Below are 16,448 nucleotides of genomic sequence, written 5' to 3' on the forward strand. Positions count from 1 at the left end.
TTAATAAGAATTTAATATTGTAATGCATTTATATACCTTTCATTGTTTTAGCAGACTGGACACACACACACACACACACACTGCACATTCTTGCTTGTTTCTGTCTCTGCTCCCCCAGCTTCTCTGTCTGGGTCAAGGGTCGCATCTCACGACCATATTGGGATGTCCTGGAAGGTAGAGCCTGGTACCAAGAGGTGCCAGAAAAGATCCACCTTCTTATGAATATTCATATTCTTTGTCCTGTGTGTGAGAATCCCCCAGATGAGGAGCAGATGTCTGATGGGAACTTAGAGGGACAGGACATGCGTTTTTAATCTGTTAGTTTTGTATTCGTAGGGAATAAATACTTTTATTATAACGACCAAATCTTGTCTTGTTATTCTCAGTAATTAGAACCAACAGGAAGAATCCTTCTTAGAAATACTTGTGACAGGTAAAGTACAGATTTGTTTTTATTATATTGTCGCACTAAAGATTTGTTTAAACAAAAAACAGGAGTGAATTTTATTTTATTTATTTAACCTTTATTTATCCAGGTCGGTTGATTGAGAACCAATTCTCATTTACAACCTTAAATGTGTGTTGACATAAGGAGAGTGTGGCTCAAGGTTTAACAGATGAAAATGATTCTTAACTGAAACACAGCTATTAGTCAAATAGAGGCACAAAATCTTCACATTTTTATCTTTTAGTTTATGTCACTAGATGGCAATGCTGTTCTCGACTCTGGAGGGGAGCAAGTAGGTGTAGGGCACTGGGAGCCCTGTGTTCCTCTCTGTGATGACTTCTTCCAGGTAAGACAGTTCAGCCTGAAAGTCCTTCATCATCTGCGTCACGGCCGGATCGTCGAAGCGCTCGTCAGAGAAAGAGCCCAAAGGTGTCTGCAGAGTCCAAGAACATAAGAAACTCGCCTGTTACACGAACACATTATGAAGAGCAATAGAGTCAACTACTGCGGCAGAAGTTGGACTAGAAAAGTGAAGACATTTAGTGTTGAATAAGAGTTCTGAAGTCTTTTTTCAAAGCTTTTCATTTGATTATCTTTTACAACCTGGTAGAAAATCTTTATTCCTTTTGTTATCCAGACCTTAAATCTCAAATCAAAACTTTGATCATAAACCAACCATCTCAACATTTTAAACTTTGTTTAGTTTTTATCTTTTGATTAGTTCTTTTTTTTCGTTCTTTTTTTTCGTTTGCTTCGTAATCACAGATTTTACCCAGTGATTTTCTACTTCCTCCAAGTGACTCAAGCATTGGTCATGTGGAAGTAAGACCTGCACAGGAAACTCCGGCACAACATCACTCTCAATATTTTCCTATTGAACTTAATTTTCGGGGTCACACCAGTAACAATGCTCTGATATTGAGCAGGAATAAAGTGATGTTTCTGGAGAGTTCCGGGATGATGGCAGCCTAGTTCGCACATGTCTGTCTGTCTGTCTGTGGTCGTATCCATGGAACATTTTCTTAACTATTTCCGTGCTGTTCCACAGTATGACATCAAACAAGGTACAAGCACAAGTTAAAGGTCACATCTATGGAGAGGCGAGCCCATTCACAGTAAGAATACATGTTTTCCCCCCCAATGAAACATGTTATTGAATAAAGTCCAGAGTTGTGTGTTCATTCAATGCCCGACAGAGGAACATTCCAAGCATATAAAAAACAGAAAGGTTACATAGTGCATATTTACAAGAACTTATAGGTTGCACAATACATTATAACATCATGTTGTAAGTTCTTAACTCATTAAATGAAAAATGCAATTCACCCCAAAAACATTCAGTCCCCCCAAAATGAACATAAATACAGTAATGTATGCACACAGACACTGCAAAAAGATACTAACCAGATCTGAGTATTTATCGGACAACAGCCAGATTATTGCAGCAAACTTGCTCGTGTCTCCAACGTTGGGAAGAGCGTCCAGGACAGTCTGCATGGTGGACTGGCCCTTGGTGGAGGGAGGAGGGCTGACCAGGAGCAAACTGGCATTCAGCAGCCAGGACGTATAGTCATACTGTAAAACATTATGGTTATATGAGTGTATATCATCATTCCTTCAGTGGTATTGCTAACGTTTGTGTCAAGAAACAATGGGCCTTGGACAGAGCACACTGGCGCGAGTATTAAAATGGACGTCTAACTCTGGAGTTACTATGAGTCTGAAAAGCAAGCTTGTACAATTTAACTGGCATAGAAGATCTGATAGAAGAACCAACCCTATAGTGCCCCCTGGTGGAAACGTTTGAGTGTTACAGTCAGAACTGCAAAAAGACTCAAGAGCTTATGTGAGATTTCAGGGCTTCCCTTCAGCCCCACAGCTATTATCCAATTTGATGACCTATGGAGGGGTCTGAAATGTTCAGGTGCATTTCCACTGTGAGAGATAGAATCTAAAAGAAAAACAGCTTCTGAACCAAATATTAACACTGATTTTCTCAGGTGTTCAAATACTTATTTGCCACAATTACATACAAATCAATTATTTTAAAAATCATACAATGTGATTTCCAGATAATTTAAGATTATGTCTATTACAGTGGAAATGCACCTGCAATGAACATTTCAGACCTCATTTCTAAGTTGAAGAACTTTGGCCTTCTCCTGCTCCTCTCTGAGGTCTTGGTATTTCTCTAGTTTCTCATGTTCCTTTTTCCGGATATATATATATATATATATATATATATATATATATATATATATATATATATATATATATATATATATATATATATATATATATATATATATATATATATATATATATACACACACACACATATATACATATATACAACTAGTTAAGTTTAATGATAATGAGCTAAAACAGTCACTTTTGTCTTTCTAAGAATAAACTCAGCATTTAAACTGAGCACTACTTGAGGCCACAGTCACAGAACAAACACAGTTTGAACAAGTTTAATTAAGGATGTATAAACCGTAAACAGGGACTGACCTGGCCACTGTTGACAGCAGCGTGTTGGGCCGAGGCAGTGAAGATCACCATGGTGATGAACTTGACCAGCTCCTGCACTGAGCTGAAGTTGTTTGGACAACCTGTAAATGGATCAGGCTGTAATCCATTTGAACGTATACCTGCTGTATAGAACATTACCTTTTTTGTAGTTTTTCCTTGCAGAGAGAGGTTCTAAGTAAAGATGATGCTCTGGAACCGTTCTCCATTTGCTTAAATATTAATCTGCTTCTCTGTTATTGATCAGTGACCGTTTCAGTAGCTCAATGGATGTACTGAAAATATATCTTCAGAATACTCATTCAGAGTAACTGTATTCTGGTACTGTTTCTTTCTTGTCTCTGGCATTCAGAATACTAATCACCGAATTAGTGAGGAAAATAGAAAACACAGCACTCATAGTGAGAATGTGGGGTTAACCTTATGACGAGCCCCTGTCAAGGGTGAACCCCGCCAAAGACCCAAAGTCACTGGGATAGTCCCCAATCACTCGTGACCCCTAACGGAAACAAGCAGTAGAAGATGAATGAATGTAACTAAATACATTTCCAAGTATTCATGCCTTCACTGGTTAAATAAATCATTTTGGAACGCCCTGTGAGGTACTGCTGTTTTTGATGTTTGGCTTTACAAAAATAAACTGAACCCACCTGATTTTGCGTTTGCCAAAAATCCATGGGTCCAAATCTCCTTGATCCAGTGCTGCAACTCGGCGTCATTCTGCACTTCTGTATTTGAGGGATAGTAGTGTCCCACCACAGCCTGTACGAAACTGGACACAATGAGAGGGAGGGGTTTATTCAGGCCCTGGACATGATCCAGCTTTTGTCAGAACTGGACTTGTGTGCTTTATGTGCTGTAGTCTGGAGAAGTGGCTCCCAACTGCTCAGGCTACGTTTTAGTATTTGGTTTGGTTTTGGTGCAAATGAAATAGTAAAAATCCAACACGTGGTTATCCATCCATCTTCTTCCACCCACCCCGGGTCGCGGGGGCAGCAGTCTAAGCAGGGACTCCCAGACTTAATTCTCCCCAGACACTTCGCCAACTCCTGTCTCCTGTCTCCTTGATGACAGGGCCACTCCTGAAGACCTTCTACGACTCTGTGGTGGCATCAGCCCTCCTGTACGGTGTGGCCTGCTGGAGCAGCAGCATCACAGAGAGGGAGAGGAAGAGGCTGGACAAGGTCATCAAGAAGTCCAGCTCCGTCCTGGGCTGCGCTCTGGACTCGGTGCAGGAGGTGGGGACAGAAGGGTCCTGGCTGAACTCACATCTATGCTGGACCATAAGTCTCACCCTCTGCAGGACACTCAGTGACAGACTGATCCATCCTCGCTGTGTGAAGGAGACGTTTCACAGGTCTTTCCTTCCTGCTGCTGTCAGACTTTACAACAAACACTGTTAGCACTGAACATGTGAACACGTGTCACTATACTGTCAAACCCAAGTGCAACACTTACATAATCATGTGCAATACTGACTTAATCATGTGCAATACTGACTTAATCATGTGCAATACTTACATAATCATACGCAATAATGTCATATTTATGTACAATAAATGTCAATCATATTGGTGCAATGTTCTCCGTCCATTCAACTGCTGTAAATAAGAGTGTTACTTTTGTTACTATTATTATTATTTATTTATTTTTGTTTACTTTTTATTAAGAATATAAGAGGTTTTTCAGAAGAGTTTTTATAAGAGCTTTTCTACTAAGAGTTTTTTTATTTTTTAAGTTTTCTATAAGTTATCTGTTCTTTTACTTCTGTACCTACTTTGTGTTGCAACATGGGAATTTCCCCATTTTGAGACAAATAAAGGCTTATCTTGTCTTATCTCTTGAACAAGACCCTGAGATATTTGAACTCCTCCACTTGAGGCAAGGACTCCCCACCCACCCGAAAAGTGCAAGCCATCTTTTTCCGGTTGAGAACCATGGCCTCGGATTTGGAGGTGCTGATTCTCATCCCAACCGCTTCACACTCGGCTGCAAACCGTCCCAGTGCATGCTGCAGGTCCGGGTTTGATGGAGCCATCAGGACAACATCGTCTGCAAACAGCAGAGATGAGATCCTTTGGTCCCCAAACCAGACACCCTGCGACCCCTGAATGTGCCTAGAAATTGCAACATGCACTGGGGACAGGTCTGACTTACTGCCGGCAATGCAAACACAGCTCGTACTACAGCCCTGAGCAAAGGGCCCCGGACCCCGTACACCCGGAGCACCCCCCAAAGGACACCCCGAGGGACGCGGTCAAAAGCCCATGCACAAAAGCACATGTGGACTGGTTGGGCAAACTCCCATGAACCCTTGAGCACCCGATGGAGGGTATAGAGCTGGTCCAGTTTTCCACGACCGGGACGAAAACCGCTCTGCTCCTCCTGAATCCGAGGTTCGACTATCAGTCGGATTCTCCTCTCCAGTGCCCTGGAATAGACCTTACCTGGGAGGCTGAGGAGTGTGATCCCTCTGTAGTTAGAACACACCTTCCGGTCCCTCTTCTTGAACAAAGGGACCACCACCCCTGTCTGCCAGTCCAGAGGCACTGTCCCCGACCGCCATGTGATGTTTCAGAAACGTGTCAGCCAAGACAACATCCAGGGACTTTAGGTACTGAGGGCGGATCTCATCCCCGGAGCCCTGCCACCGAGGAGTTTGCCAACAACCTCAGTGACTTCAGCTTGGGTGATGGATGAGCCAGCCTCTGAGTCCCCGATCTCTGCTTCCTCTTCGAAAAACGTGCCGGTGGGATTAAAGAGATCCTCAAAGTATTCCTTCCACTCTCCAACGACATCCCCAGTCAAGGTCAGCAGGTCTCCACCCGCACCGTAGACGGTGTTAGTGAAGCACTGCTTCCCCTTCCTGAGGCTCCGGACGGTTTGCCAGAATTTCTTCGGGGCCAACCGATAGTCCTCCTACATGGCCTCCCTGAACTCCTCCCAGCTCTGGGGTTTTTGCCTCTGCGACAGCACAAGCAGCAGCCCGCTTGGCTTGCCGATACCTGTCAATGACCTGAGGAGACCTACAAGCCAGAGTGGCCTGATAGGCCTCCTTCTTCAGTCTGACGACATCCCTTACTCCAGGTGTCCACCACCGGGTTCCGGGGTAGCCGCCGCGACAGACACCGGAGACCTTGCGACCACAGCTCCGAGCAGCCGAATCGACAATGGAGGTGGAGAACATGGTCCACTCGGACTCAATGTCCCCAGCCTCCCCTGGGATCTGGGAGAAGCTCTCCCGGAGGTGTGAGTTGAATACTCTCACAATGCGCTTGGGTCTGCCAACTCTATCTGGCTTCCTCCTCCGCCAGCGGATCCAACTCACCACCAGGTGGTGATTGGCTGACAGCTCTGCCCCTCTCTTCACCCGAGTGTCCAAGACACGCGGCCGGAGGTCAGATGACGCGACAACAAAGTCGATCATTGAGCTCTGGTCAAGGGTGTCCTGGTGCCACGTGCATTGATGGACACCCTTGTGCTTGAACATGGTGTTTGTACTGGACAATCCACTGAAGTCCAATAACTGAACACCGCTCGGGTTCAGATCGGGAAAGCCGTTCTTCCCGATCACCCCTCTCTAGGTGTAACTGTCATTGCCCATGTGGACGTTGAAGTCCTCCAGTAGAACAACGGAGTCTCCGGTCGGTGCACTGTCCAGTACCCCTCCCAAGGACTCCAAGAAGCCCGGCTACTCTGCACTGCAGTTCGGACCTTAGGCCGAAACAACAGTGAGAGACCTGTCCCCCACCCGAAGGCGAAGACCCTCTCGCCCACCGGGGTGAACTCCAACACGTGGGGCTGAGCTGAGGGGCTATAAGCAAGCCCACACCAGCCCGCCGCCTCTCCATCTAAGAAGAAGCAGAACCCAATCTACTACAGATCTGAGAGTGTTTGGGATGTGGTCACTCTCTCACATCATCAATACAAGATCAACTGGTGAAAAATAATGCAACACTGGATGAAATAAATCTTATAATATTTCAGACGTTTATTGAAACTATGCCACAGCGAAAGTGTGCCATAATCAAAGCTAAAGAGCCTGTGACCCTTTTTTTTAGACGCGCGGTGAATATTAGACAATCAGAAACAATCGGTGATGTTACAACTGATAGGATGGAAGATTAAATAGAAAACAACTGTGGTGTTTCTTTTAGCTCAAATCTGATGATTACAAATCGCTCTCTACTCTAGTTGAACAGCTCTGCATCTGCCCAGAGGAACTGTCTTGTCTTGTCTCCTCCTGAGTGGTTCTGGTCCCACAGTCTCAAATTGAAGCGCATCATGGGATTAGGCTCTCTCCTTCACTGTGGTTCACCCCGAGGTTTCACTTTCTCCGAAAGACTTTTGTAGTTATTCCTTGCCAAGAAGGAGGGTCTAAGGACATTTGCTATTTTCCGATAAATATTGTTTAATCGTTCTTTCACTGTCGCCCTTCGAGGTGAAAACTGCTGTTGTGATTTTCTCAACATAAATATAATTGAAATGAAATAAAACTAATTAATTAAAATGTAAGTATTAGTGCTTCATGTAGCCTACACTGTTTAATCCCTGTCCCCAATGACACAGAATGAAAGTACACAAAAGTTTTGAAAGCACCTGTTTATAATGGCCCAAAGCTTGAGGCCATCATCTCTGTAGTAGAAGTTTGGCACAGAGTCCAGTCCTCTGGAGGTGATGTTCTCCGGCAGACAGAGGGCGTTGTAGGTCAACTCTGACAGTTTCCGCCTCATCACCTCCACACATCCTTTGTTCCCCAGAGAGGTCTGCACAATAGTTAAGGATGACCCTCAGAACAGCCATATCCACTAGTTCAAAAAACTAGAGAGGGATATTTGAGAAATGGAAATCTCACCATCTCAAAAATGTTTTCATGCAAAATCGTCAGTGATTCAACGTTCATCGGGATAGTTCCATGAAAGTGTGGAATGAGGAGCTGCAGATTCAGAGACAAAATTAGTTTCTACAATTTCCACCCCAAAATGCACCACTAAAATCCAATGTTAAGCTGATGAAGTGTCCACAAGAGTCCAGCTTAGGACCTCTACCCAGAAGTCTTACCCTATTCACTGACTATTTGTCATAGTTTTTTACTCTAACGCCAATATAGTGACACCTTTTTATTGTATGCTGCATTTTTATCATCAGTTGAATTAGTCCACTGTTTATGATAGGTTATTTAAGGTGATAAAGAATAATAAGAAGAAAATGAGTTGTGTTTAAAACACAAAAACATCAGACAGGTAACATGCACAATGATGTAAATATAGCATATGAAGTCAGCATTAGTCTTAGTAGTTTGTGTGTGTCGCCGTGAGTCTGGTTAAAGGTGCCATATCATGCTTTTTTTCACGTTTCGTAGTCTATCCTAAGTGTATAATTGATAATAATAAGGGTTGTGCAACACCCATAACATAATAGTTAAGAAATGTCACCCATACCTTGGACCCCCTCACCAACCCGGAAATGCAAACGGCTTGGTTTGATATTCGCCCCCACCCTTGCGAAGAGCGATCTGGCTCCCCCGCCCAACCCGTGACGTAGTCTCAGAGAGAGCGTGTGTGCCCCGCCCACCCCGGAGACGGAGGGGGTGTAAACAAACTAACTCAATAAGCACGTTTCCGATTCTAGCGGCGGTGTCATACGTTGCCGCCCCTTGACCGTCACTTGTTGCGTTCCTTTGCACTGATAGAGCGTGGAAAGTGATCTCAAACGTACATTATGGAGCCCCCAGTGCTTTCAGAGTCCACAAACTCCTTGGATGAGCTACACAGAGGTCGATATTTAGAAAAGCTGCGATCAATCAACTCGGATCCATATTTTATGCCTAAATCACGACTCTTCCAGATATCTCCAAGCCCACTGGTCCCATGGTTCACAAGTCCCAATTTTGATCAAAGGCTCTACGCCTGAATAAAACGTATTATTCTACAGCGTTTATGCTCCGGAGCTCCAGCGCAGGCAGGCGGTGCGTGAGTCTGCATGTCCGGGGTTCAGCGCACCTCCACCGGGCTGAACAGCTGTCAGCTCCGCCGCGGGCCGCTCCCGCCGCGCGAGTGAGTGACCGATAGAGCTTCAGATCAACAAAGAGTCTACTTTAATTTACAGCGTGCGCAGAAAAGATATATCTATAGATCTATATATATATATATATAAAAGTCTATGTCCATTGCGCTCTTATTTCCGGGTTTTTCGGTATCGGATAGAACTTCTCTCCGTTTATTTTCCCGGTTGCTCCATCAACTGCCACGTAAACCTTCACCATTGTGATAATAGTAAAGAGTGTGATATCATGAATGAAGTTTTGGGCCTCTTTGAGCCGTGTTTAACTTAAATAGCCCCCCTTCCCCCCTCAGCGCGGAGCCGGGGGGAAGGGGGCGGAGGGGGGTGGAGAGGGGGGAGGGTGAGGGAGGATGGTGACTCGTGCTTGCCCTTATGACGCTGTCTTGCACCCACCCCCCGTCAGTTTGGAGATTCGAGGAAAGGAGATAGTCTGTACTATAGCTAAAAACTGCGGGAATCAATCAAAAACACACTCTGGGTACATATATGAAGCACAAATAGCAATGTAAGAAAGTTAAAAGCTCTGAAAAGTCGATTTTGCATGTTATGGGACCTTTAAGATTAACCAAAGTCTGTTATGGTAAAGGTTAGAAAAAGGGTTTGGGGTTGTTTGGGGTTAAATAAAACATGAACTGCACATGCACGGTAAGCTACCTTATAAATACATAATAGTTGTCAAATAAATCCTCTAATAATATTTAAAACTCTTTTACATGTTGGAATTTATGATAGGTCTCGGTTATACTTCGGTAGAAGTGTTTCATAATCTTTTTTTTATTGTTTGTTTCCTATGAGGGACCTGAGAAAAGAGGTAAGTTGTGTCAGGGTCCTCTTCCACCCAGTGTTCTCGGCCCTGCAGCCGTGGAGGCTGCAGGGCCGAGAACACTGGGTGGATGTCTGCAGCCAGATTCCTCTCGAAATGTTTGAAAAATCAATTTTCTCCTTATCAGGGCTGTTTTTACACTCGGGTTAACCCGGGCTAGAGCCAGAATAAGCTCCATTCCTAAGTGTGGCAGTTGTTAAATTATATTATTTTCTCTGTATTACAATGTGTGATAGAGTGTTTTGATGATGAGAGGAGAGTAACAGCCTTCAAACATTTCACTGGCTTTACATTGGATTTCTTCAAAACAAAACAAATGAGTTGATTATTAAATGATTTAACGAGTGGGGGATGTACCTTGTACATGGGGTGCACTGTTGGGAGGTTGTGCAACGTGGCTATGAAAAAGACCTCCTCCAGCAAGTGTGTGTTCATCAGGTGATGGACAGGCTGGTGTTCCATTACAACTGTATTATTTATGAACATCTTGGCCAGCAGCCAATCGCTCTCGGAATCACTGGGCAGGAAGATTGGGTTGTCCTCTGCTGGCAGTTGATGCAGCTGCAGTCACCAGAAATAAAGCCATGTGGATGTTTGAACAGTGTAAATGAATGCCACACACACAATTTATAGTTAAATACAATTATTTTATGCTGTTATGTACTGTAACTATAACTGTAAGGGAACAGTGTACCTGGATTGCGATGGGCTTGAGCTGCTCGTCTGAGTTCAGATAGAACAGACAGAAGCCGGGAGTCACATGCAGAGTTCTGCCATTGTATGTCCTCGAGGTGATTCCCTCAAACACCTTTGCATCGTACAAGAAGATGTTTCCTGCCTATGGATCGCACACAGTAACAGCCCAGGCTCAGACTTGTCAGAATAAGTGTACTTTAAGCTCAGACAGTTTAACATTGCTGCACATTGGTGTAATAACAATGACCAGATATGTTTTAATAATTCTTTGTAAGAGCTTTTGGATAAAAGTTGTTCAACCAGAAACAACAAGAATATAATACTTTATTGAATGGATAAAGTGGATGTTTTCACCAAACCAAAGGTTGAGTGCTGTAGTTGTGTAGGGATACTTAATTATTGGCTCCATACTGTGATACTGATCAATGGCCAATATAGTAACTTGTGTTTTATCAGTACCTTTACCGCAGCCTGCAGGGAGTGAGCACCATCTAGAAAAGGCTGCACCATCTCGTTGGTAACAGGAAAGTTCGGTGGAAGCTGTTGACAGCGCTGGATCACCATTGGGTTGTAGCCGTTTAAAAACTGTGAGCCGTAGAAGTCATCGTCTCTCCAGTGATCCGCCACGTATTCTGCAAGAGGAGAGCTGAGCAAGTGCTTTCACAGAGAGCGCAGAGACAAGAGCACACAATACCTGACAAGGGTGTCTTCTTAAACCTGAAGATTTTCCTCATGTCCTCCTCCTTCTCCCATCGCTCTTCTGATCCCACCAAATCCTTGATCTTCAGTTCAAGTCCTCTGCCATTTCAGAGAGAGAATCGTCAGAATAGCCAGAGCGCCCTGCAATGTGCGCAGGTGTAAAGTTCCTGACTCAGTTGAGGGAGTGCTCCTACATGTATACATCAACTCCATCCCACACATCCTATGTCATCGCCCGACTGTGCCTACAACGGGCGTAAAATAAAACATTCAAAATCCCTCTGGTCACGGTAAAAAAATGTGTATACATCTTGTATACAATATGTTATTGTCATGCCACCACAATCAAAGCACAATGATGTCATTTTATAAAAGCCATGCTACTAGGTCCATTCCATTTGCCTTGTGCATTGGCTGGGCCCATAGACTCACATAAGGACTTTATTGAGGTTGATCTCAGCACCCCTAATTGATGATATCTGCAGTTCCGATGGAAGTTCTTCTAGAGTCTTAAAATGAGATCTGTGAGGCAGTCCCTCCTCAAACACCACAAACCTGCACAAAAACAAGGGCAAGTACATGTCAATGAATTATAGAGGTATTACGGTCAAGATCTGGTTCTGGTCAAGTTCTGCAACTGGCCTGATCCTGGTTAGGTCTGGTTCATGATTCATTCTAGCCTGATTATGGTCTTGGTCTGGTGCTGCAGGAACACTCTTCTGGTTGTGGTTCTTTCCAACCCTGGTCTTGTTATGTGTGCTTTGGTTCTGGTCCTGGTATGGGTTTGGTCAGGTACTAGTCTGGTTCTGGTGTACTTTTTGTCTTGGGCTAGGACTGACCTGTAGTTCTCCTTCCCCTCTTTCACCTCCCGTTGGCGATGCTCTTTTAGAACCGGGTGGTTCTCTTCCAACAACTTTGTGGCTTTAAAATAAAAACATCCAAATATACACGTTTATCATTATCATTTTTGTAACATAACAGCACACATAGTTCAACAAAATGTAGCAAAACAATTGTTCTAGAACTAAACGTCATCATCCCCAGATTGTGTTAGTATTTTTGTGTATTAGAAACGTGTTGTTGACACGTTGAGATGCTAATTGCTCAACTATTAACCTCAGAGTTGGTAATTTAATCTCTGCAAACTGACCTTGAGCAAAACAATTTTAACACTTTGTGGATCAGATCCTGGCTCAAATCTGCAGAACGGTCCAGATGTACTCCTGACCAGGCCCAGTTAGGGTTTACTAATAGTATGCTAATGATGAGGTACAATCATTTTAGATGTGTGGGTACATTTGGGGTGGAATATGGGTTTTTCTTCAGGAATAGAACTTTGTTAAAGAATCTTCAATCCAAAGGCCACTCGGTTAGAAGGCCGGTGTGGATTTTAAACTTATTTCCAGGTTGTCACGTGGCAGGTTAACATTCTGCTGGTTAAATCACATTGATGTCTGATAAAGATGACACAAAGATGACACAACAGCGTCTTCAAAGGTGGGCAGAAGGCTTGCGAGCAACAACTGGCCTAATTAACGCTGCTGCTTATCGCTCTCGTCTGCGTCACATGCGCTCAATAGAAACTGGACCATGTTAGTTATTCCCACCCAAAAAATGTCTAAGTACAGTGTCCAGTGGAGGATAGGTAGGTGTAGGAGCCATATTTTGGTTTTGGTGCACGCGCTTAGATACGAGCACGACTCTGCTGTGTTTGGGGGCGGCGCTCAGGTGTGTGTGCGTAAGGTGAATTAGTGAGAGCGCTCACCTGCGTTTATTGGCTTGGATAATGGAGGCGGGATGAGCACGAGGAAGGAGACTTCTGTTGACCGTTTTCGTTCTCGTTTTTGTTTATATTATCGTCACGTTACGTTTTGTTACCGTTATCATTTTGCTATTCATTCGCGGCTGTAGTGTAATTCAAGCATCAATGTAAGGAACATAAATACTTATAGCATGTACACATCTCACACTAGTTCTATTATCATTTAAGGTTAATGTACACTTTATCGTCCCTGTAGGGAAATTCCTTCCATGTCACTGGGGCATCTCCTCAGGAGCTGTGGTCGCTCCAGTGCAGCGCCCTGCGACCCATCTCAAGATCTTGTGCTAGGCCTGGTCAGGACTGCAGCTGGATGATTTACCTATTGTGCATGTTTGTTTTGGGTTGATGTCGGAAACCAGAGAGTCCAGAAGAAACCCATCCAGATACGGGGAGAAACATGCAAAATCTAAACTGTGCTGGATCCAGTGGTCAGAAAAGCACTGTGAGAAATGTGTACATTTCACACAGTGCTTTTTGTGATTGGTTCCAGTCCCACCTGAAGGCCCTAAATGTCATATGTTTGGCTCGTAAAACCACCATATCCATGGTGTGAACTGCAAACGAATCAGCGGGAGCCAAACAAGATGGATTCTCAAGAGTTTGTGAATTCTAAAAAAATGTGAGAATTCGTCTTGCTGGCAAGGTTAGTTCTTTATCATTTATGGAATTAATCTATCTCCATGGAAAAAGTTCCAAAGTACGATTTTTTTAACGTTCTAGTTCCACAGAAAATTACATTGCGAAAGTAACATACAGTAACTTCAAGTACAAGCAGTAGGCTTGTACACAAAGTACATAGTTTTACTCCAGTACAAATGTTCACTTTCCACCACTGTGTGCAGACGCAAGTCAAATGAAGACATTTGTAGATGCAGATACCAATAGCTGACCTTTGGCCTCACGCAGCTCCACCAGCTCCCCTCTGGAGATCCAGCGGTAGCAGGGAAACAGCAATGTGGCGCCCTCTGGAGTGCACACCCGCACACTGCGGCAGTACCACTCGTTCTCAGGTAACAGTATCACAGCCTCTTTGTCCAGTCGCACGAGGAGCAGAGTGCCCAGGGAGGAGGGCGTTTTCACACTGTATGTTCTTTTCTATAACACAACATTACTACTGACATTTCATAATAGATTATCTTTACTGAACCAGAAAAGTTTTAGTGCCATTTTCAGTGAAGAAATTCATTCACAAACTAGGTTAGGTGCAACATAAATTACACATAATAATTAAGGAGGACTCCAGGAAACATTGTTGATCCTTTGTCCATGATTTCATACAGAAATGTGTCATTTTAAATCAAATGACCATGGTAGCTCTTAAAAGAATCATCCTTGTGGATTTGTTCATATTCACGTTTCATAGCATGCATTTTATAACAATGACATGTGTGTATACTTACATGGCCCACTCCAAAGTCCCTGCCCCACCCGTTCAGCTCGGTCTTCTTGCTCTGGCCCTTGGTCCCCATCAAGGTCACCGAGATGTGGTCCCAGGTCCTGGCCTCTGCCATGTCTCCAGTGCTCACCTCTACCTGATACTCAGCCATGTTCTTTTACACCACCAACTGCTTCAACTCACCTTCAAAAGAACATGCACCTTTTGAGCAGCAGACAAAAGCGATCACATACTCTTTCACATAGTGGTAACATAGTAGAACATAGTGGCCATTTAATAATGGGACTCAAGGGTCCTTAAGGTAACCAACTTGACTTTAAAAATATATATAAATCTATTCCGTTCAATTCACCAACATTTTTCATTGGAAAATGTTGACATACAATAGGCTCTAATAAAGTTAGCTCAAGTTATCTACTTCACAGAGTGCTTAGAGTTTGCTTTTTTTGAAAAAATGCCTAATAAACTAAAGCACAAGTATCTTATATACAGAGTTTATACATGTATGAGTAGATAAAGATATCTGAGTTTGGAAAGTAGAAAAAAACAATTTTAAAATGGGGACATTGAGGGTCCTGAAGGTCACCAGAGGTTAAATCATTTTTTTGTTTAATGGATTGTCAAGAATCAAAAAAAGCTCGGTCTACTGTCAGTCCATATATCTCTCAACAGCAGCTTTACTCCTCTTATATTTACCACACAAAAAAGGAAAACATCAGAGGTATTTTAGGGAAACTAGGCCCTCTTTTAAGTCAACCCAAATATCTAGTTTAGAACAGAAGAAGGAGAGAGTGGGACTTACGTGTTGACTCTTGAGGAGCAGCAGATCATGTGAAGTTCTGGTGAGTTTCTTCAACACTTATACTCATCCTCTCCTCAGCCCCCACCCCGAAAACACGTCAAGACAAGCAAATTTATTCTGCATTCCAATGTAGGTACTTTGTCATATTGTATACTGTTGTGCAACTCATCATGTGTCTATAGAACAGTGTTCTCGCTGGGCTGAAGTTTGAGGATGGCGGTGGGACACCTAAAAATTTCCTCGATATGGAAAGCCTATATGATCACACTCCGCCACTTAGGAGCAGCGTATCGTGGCGCTCGGTGCTGGGCGGCGCGGGCGAGGAGCGCCCTAAAATGCCCGCAGCGCGCGCACGGTTATCTTAATACCTGGCGGTTTCTCTTCAGCATGGCGGGTGCCGGCGGCAGCATAGTGGGCCGCCATGCCAAAAGCCCTCAGCTGGGGTAAAAGTTACGTAAAAGCATTTCAGACACAGAACATCAAACTAACAGTATGATGGTGGTAGTGGTGAACTTGTGATGGGGCTGTTTTGCTGCTTCAGGATCTGGAAGACTTGCTGTGATAAATGGAATCATAGATTCTGCTGTCGACCAAAACACGAGCAAGTCCACTTCTGAATGACAAACAAAATGAAGACTTTAGAATGGCCTAGTCAAAGTCCTGATCTGAATCCTTTTGAGATGTTTGGCATGATCTTAAAAAGGAGGTTCATGATCGAAAACCCTGAAAGATGAGTGGGACAAAATTCCTCCTCAGCACTTAAATCTACTCAGTGCAAGTTACTGCAAAAGCTTGATGGCAGTTATTGCAGCTAAAAGTGGCTCAACCAGTTATTAGGTTTAGGGGCGATTACATTTTCACACAGGGCCATGTAGGTTTTCAGGTTTTCCCTTAATAATAAAAACCTTCATTTAAAAACTGCATTTTGTGTTTCAAACATGCAATAAAATAAGAAATCAGGAAGGGGGCAAACACACCACTGTGTTCACGCCAGATTGATATGTGTATCACTCTGAACTGTATTGTTATTTCACAATATCTTTAGGTTAGTTTTATCTTGTTTGTTTTGTCCCTCGCTGTGTGTGCATGCAGTTTCCCTGCTGCACTTTTATTCATTCATTCTTTTGCCTCGGTTAATATGAGGCAGGTTAATGTCAAATAAAATCA

General features: G+C 43.5%; 1 protein-coding gene across 1 annotated transcript; it reads right to left on the reverse strand.

Annotated features, from left to right (window-relative positions):
* Positions 1-657: 657 nt before the first annotated feature.
* Positions 658-15,297, reverse strand: LOC140363028 (polyunsaturated fatty acid lipoxygenase ALOX8-like). Its single transcript, XM_072449337.1, has 15 exons — positions 15,282-15,297; positions 14,484-14,662; positions 13,974-14,178; positions 12,101-12,182; positions 11,694-11,816; positions 11,257-11,360; positions 11,022-11,194; positions 10,561-10,704; positions 10,224-10,427; positions 7,836-7,916; positions 7,580-7,746; positions 3,631-3,752; positions 2,963-3,063; positions 1,853-2,023; positions 658-881 (listed from the first exon to the last, which is right to left on the reverse strand). Exons 2-15 carry the CDS (start codon positions 14,628-14,630, stop codon positions 702-704), a joined length of 2,004 nt encoding a protein of 667 aa, XP_072305438.1. The 5' UTR covers positions 14,631-14,662; positions 15,282-15,297; the 3' UTR covers positions 658-701.
* Positions 15,298-16,448: the final 1,151 nt, after the last annotated feature.

Source organism: Eucyclogobius newberryi, unplaced genomic scaffold (genome assembly GCF_026437365.1).
Source record: "Eucyclogobius newberryi isolate DKJ021-1_F unplaced genomic scaffold, fEucNew1.0.hap1 SCAF_17, whole genome shotgun sequence".
In the NCBI taxonomy this organism is placed as follows: Eukaryota; Metazoa; Chordata; class Actinopteri; order Gobiiformes; family Gobiidae; genus Eucyclogobius; species Eucyclogobius newberryi.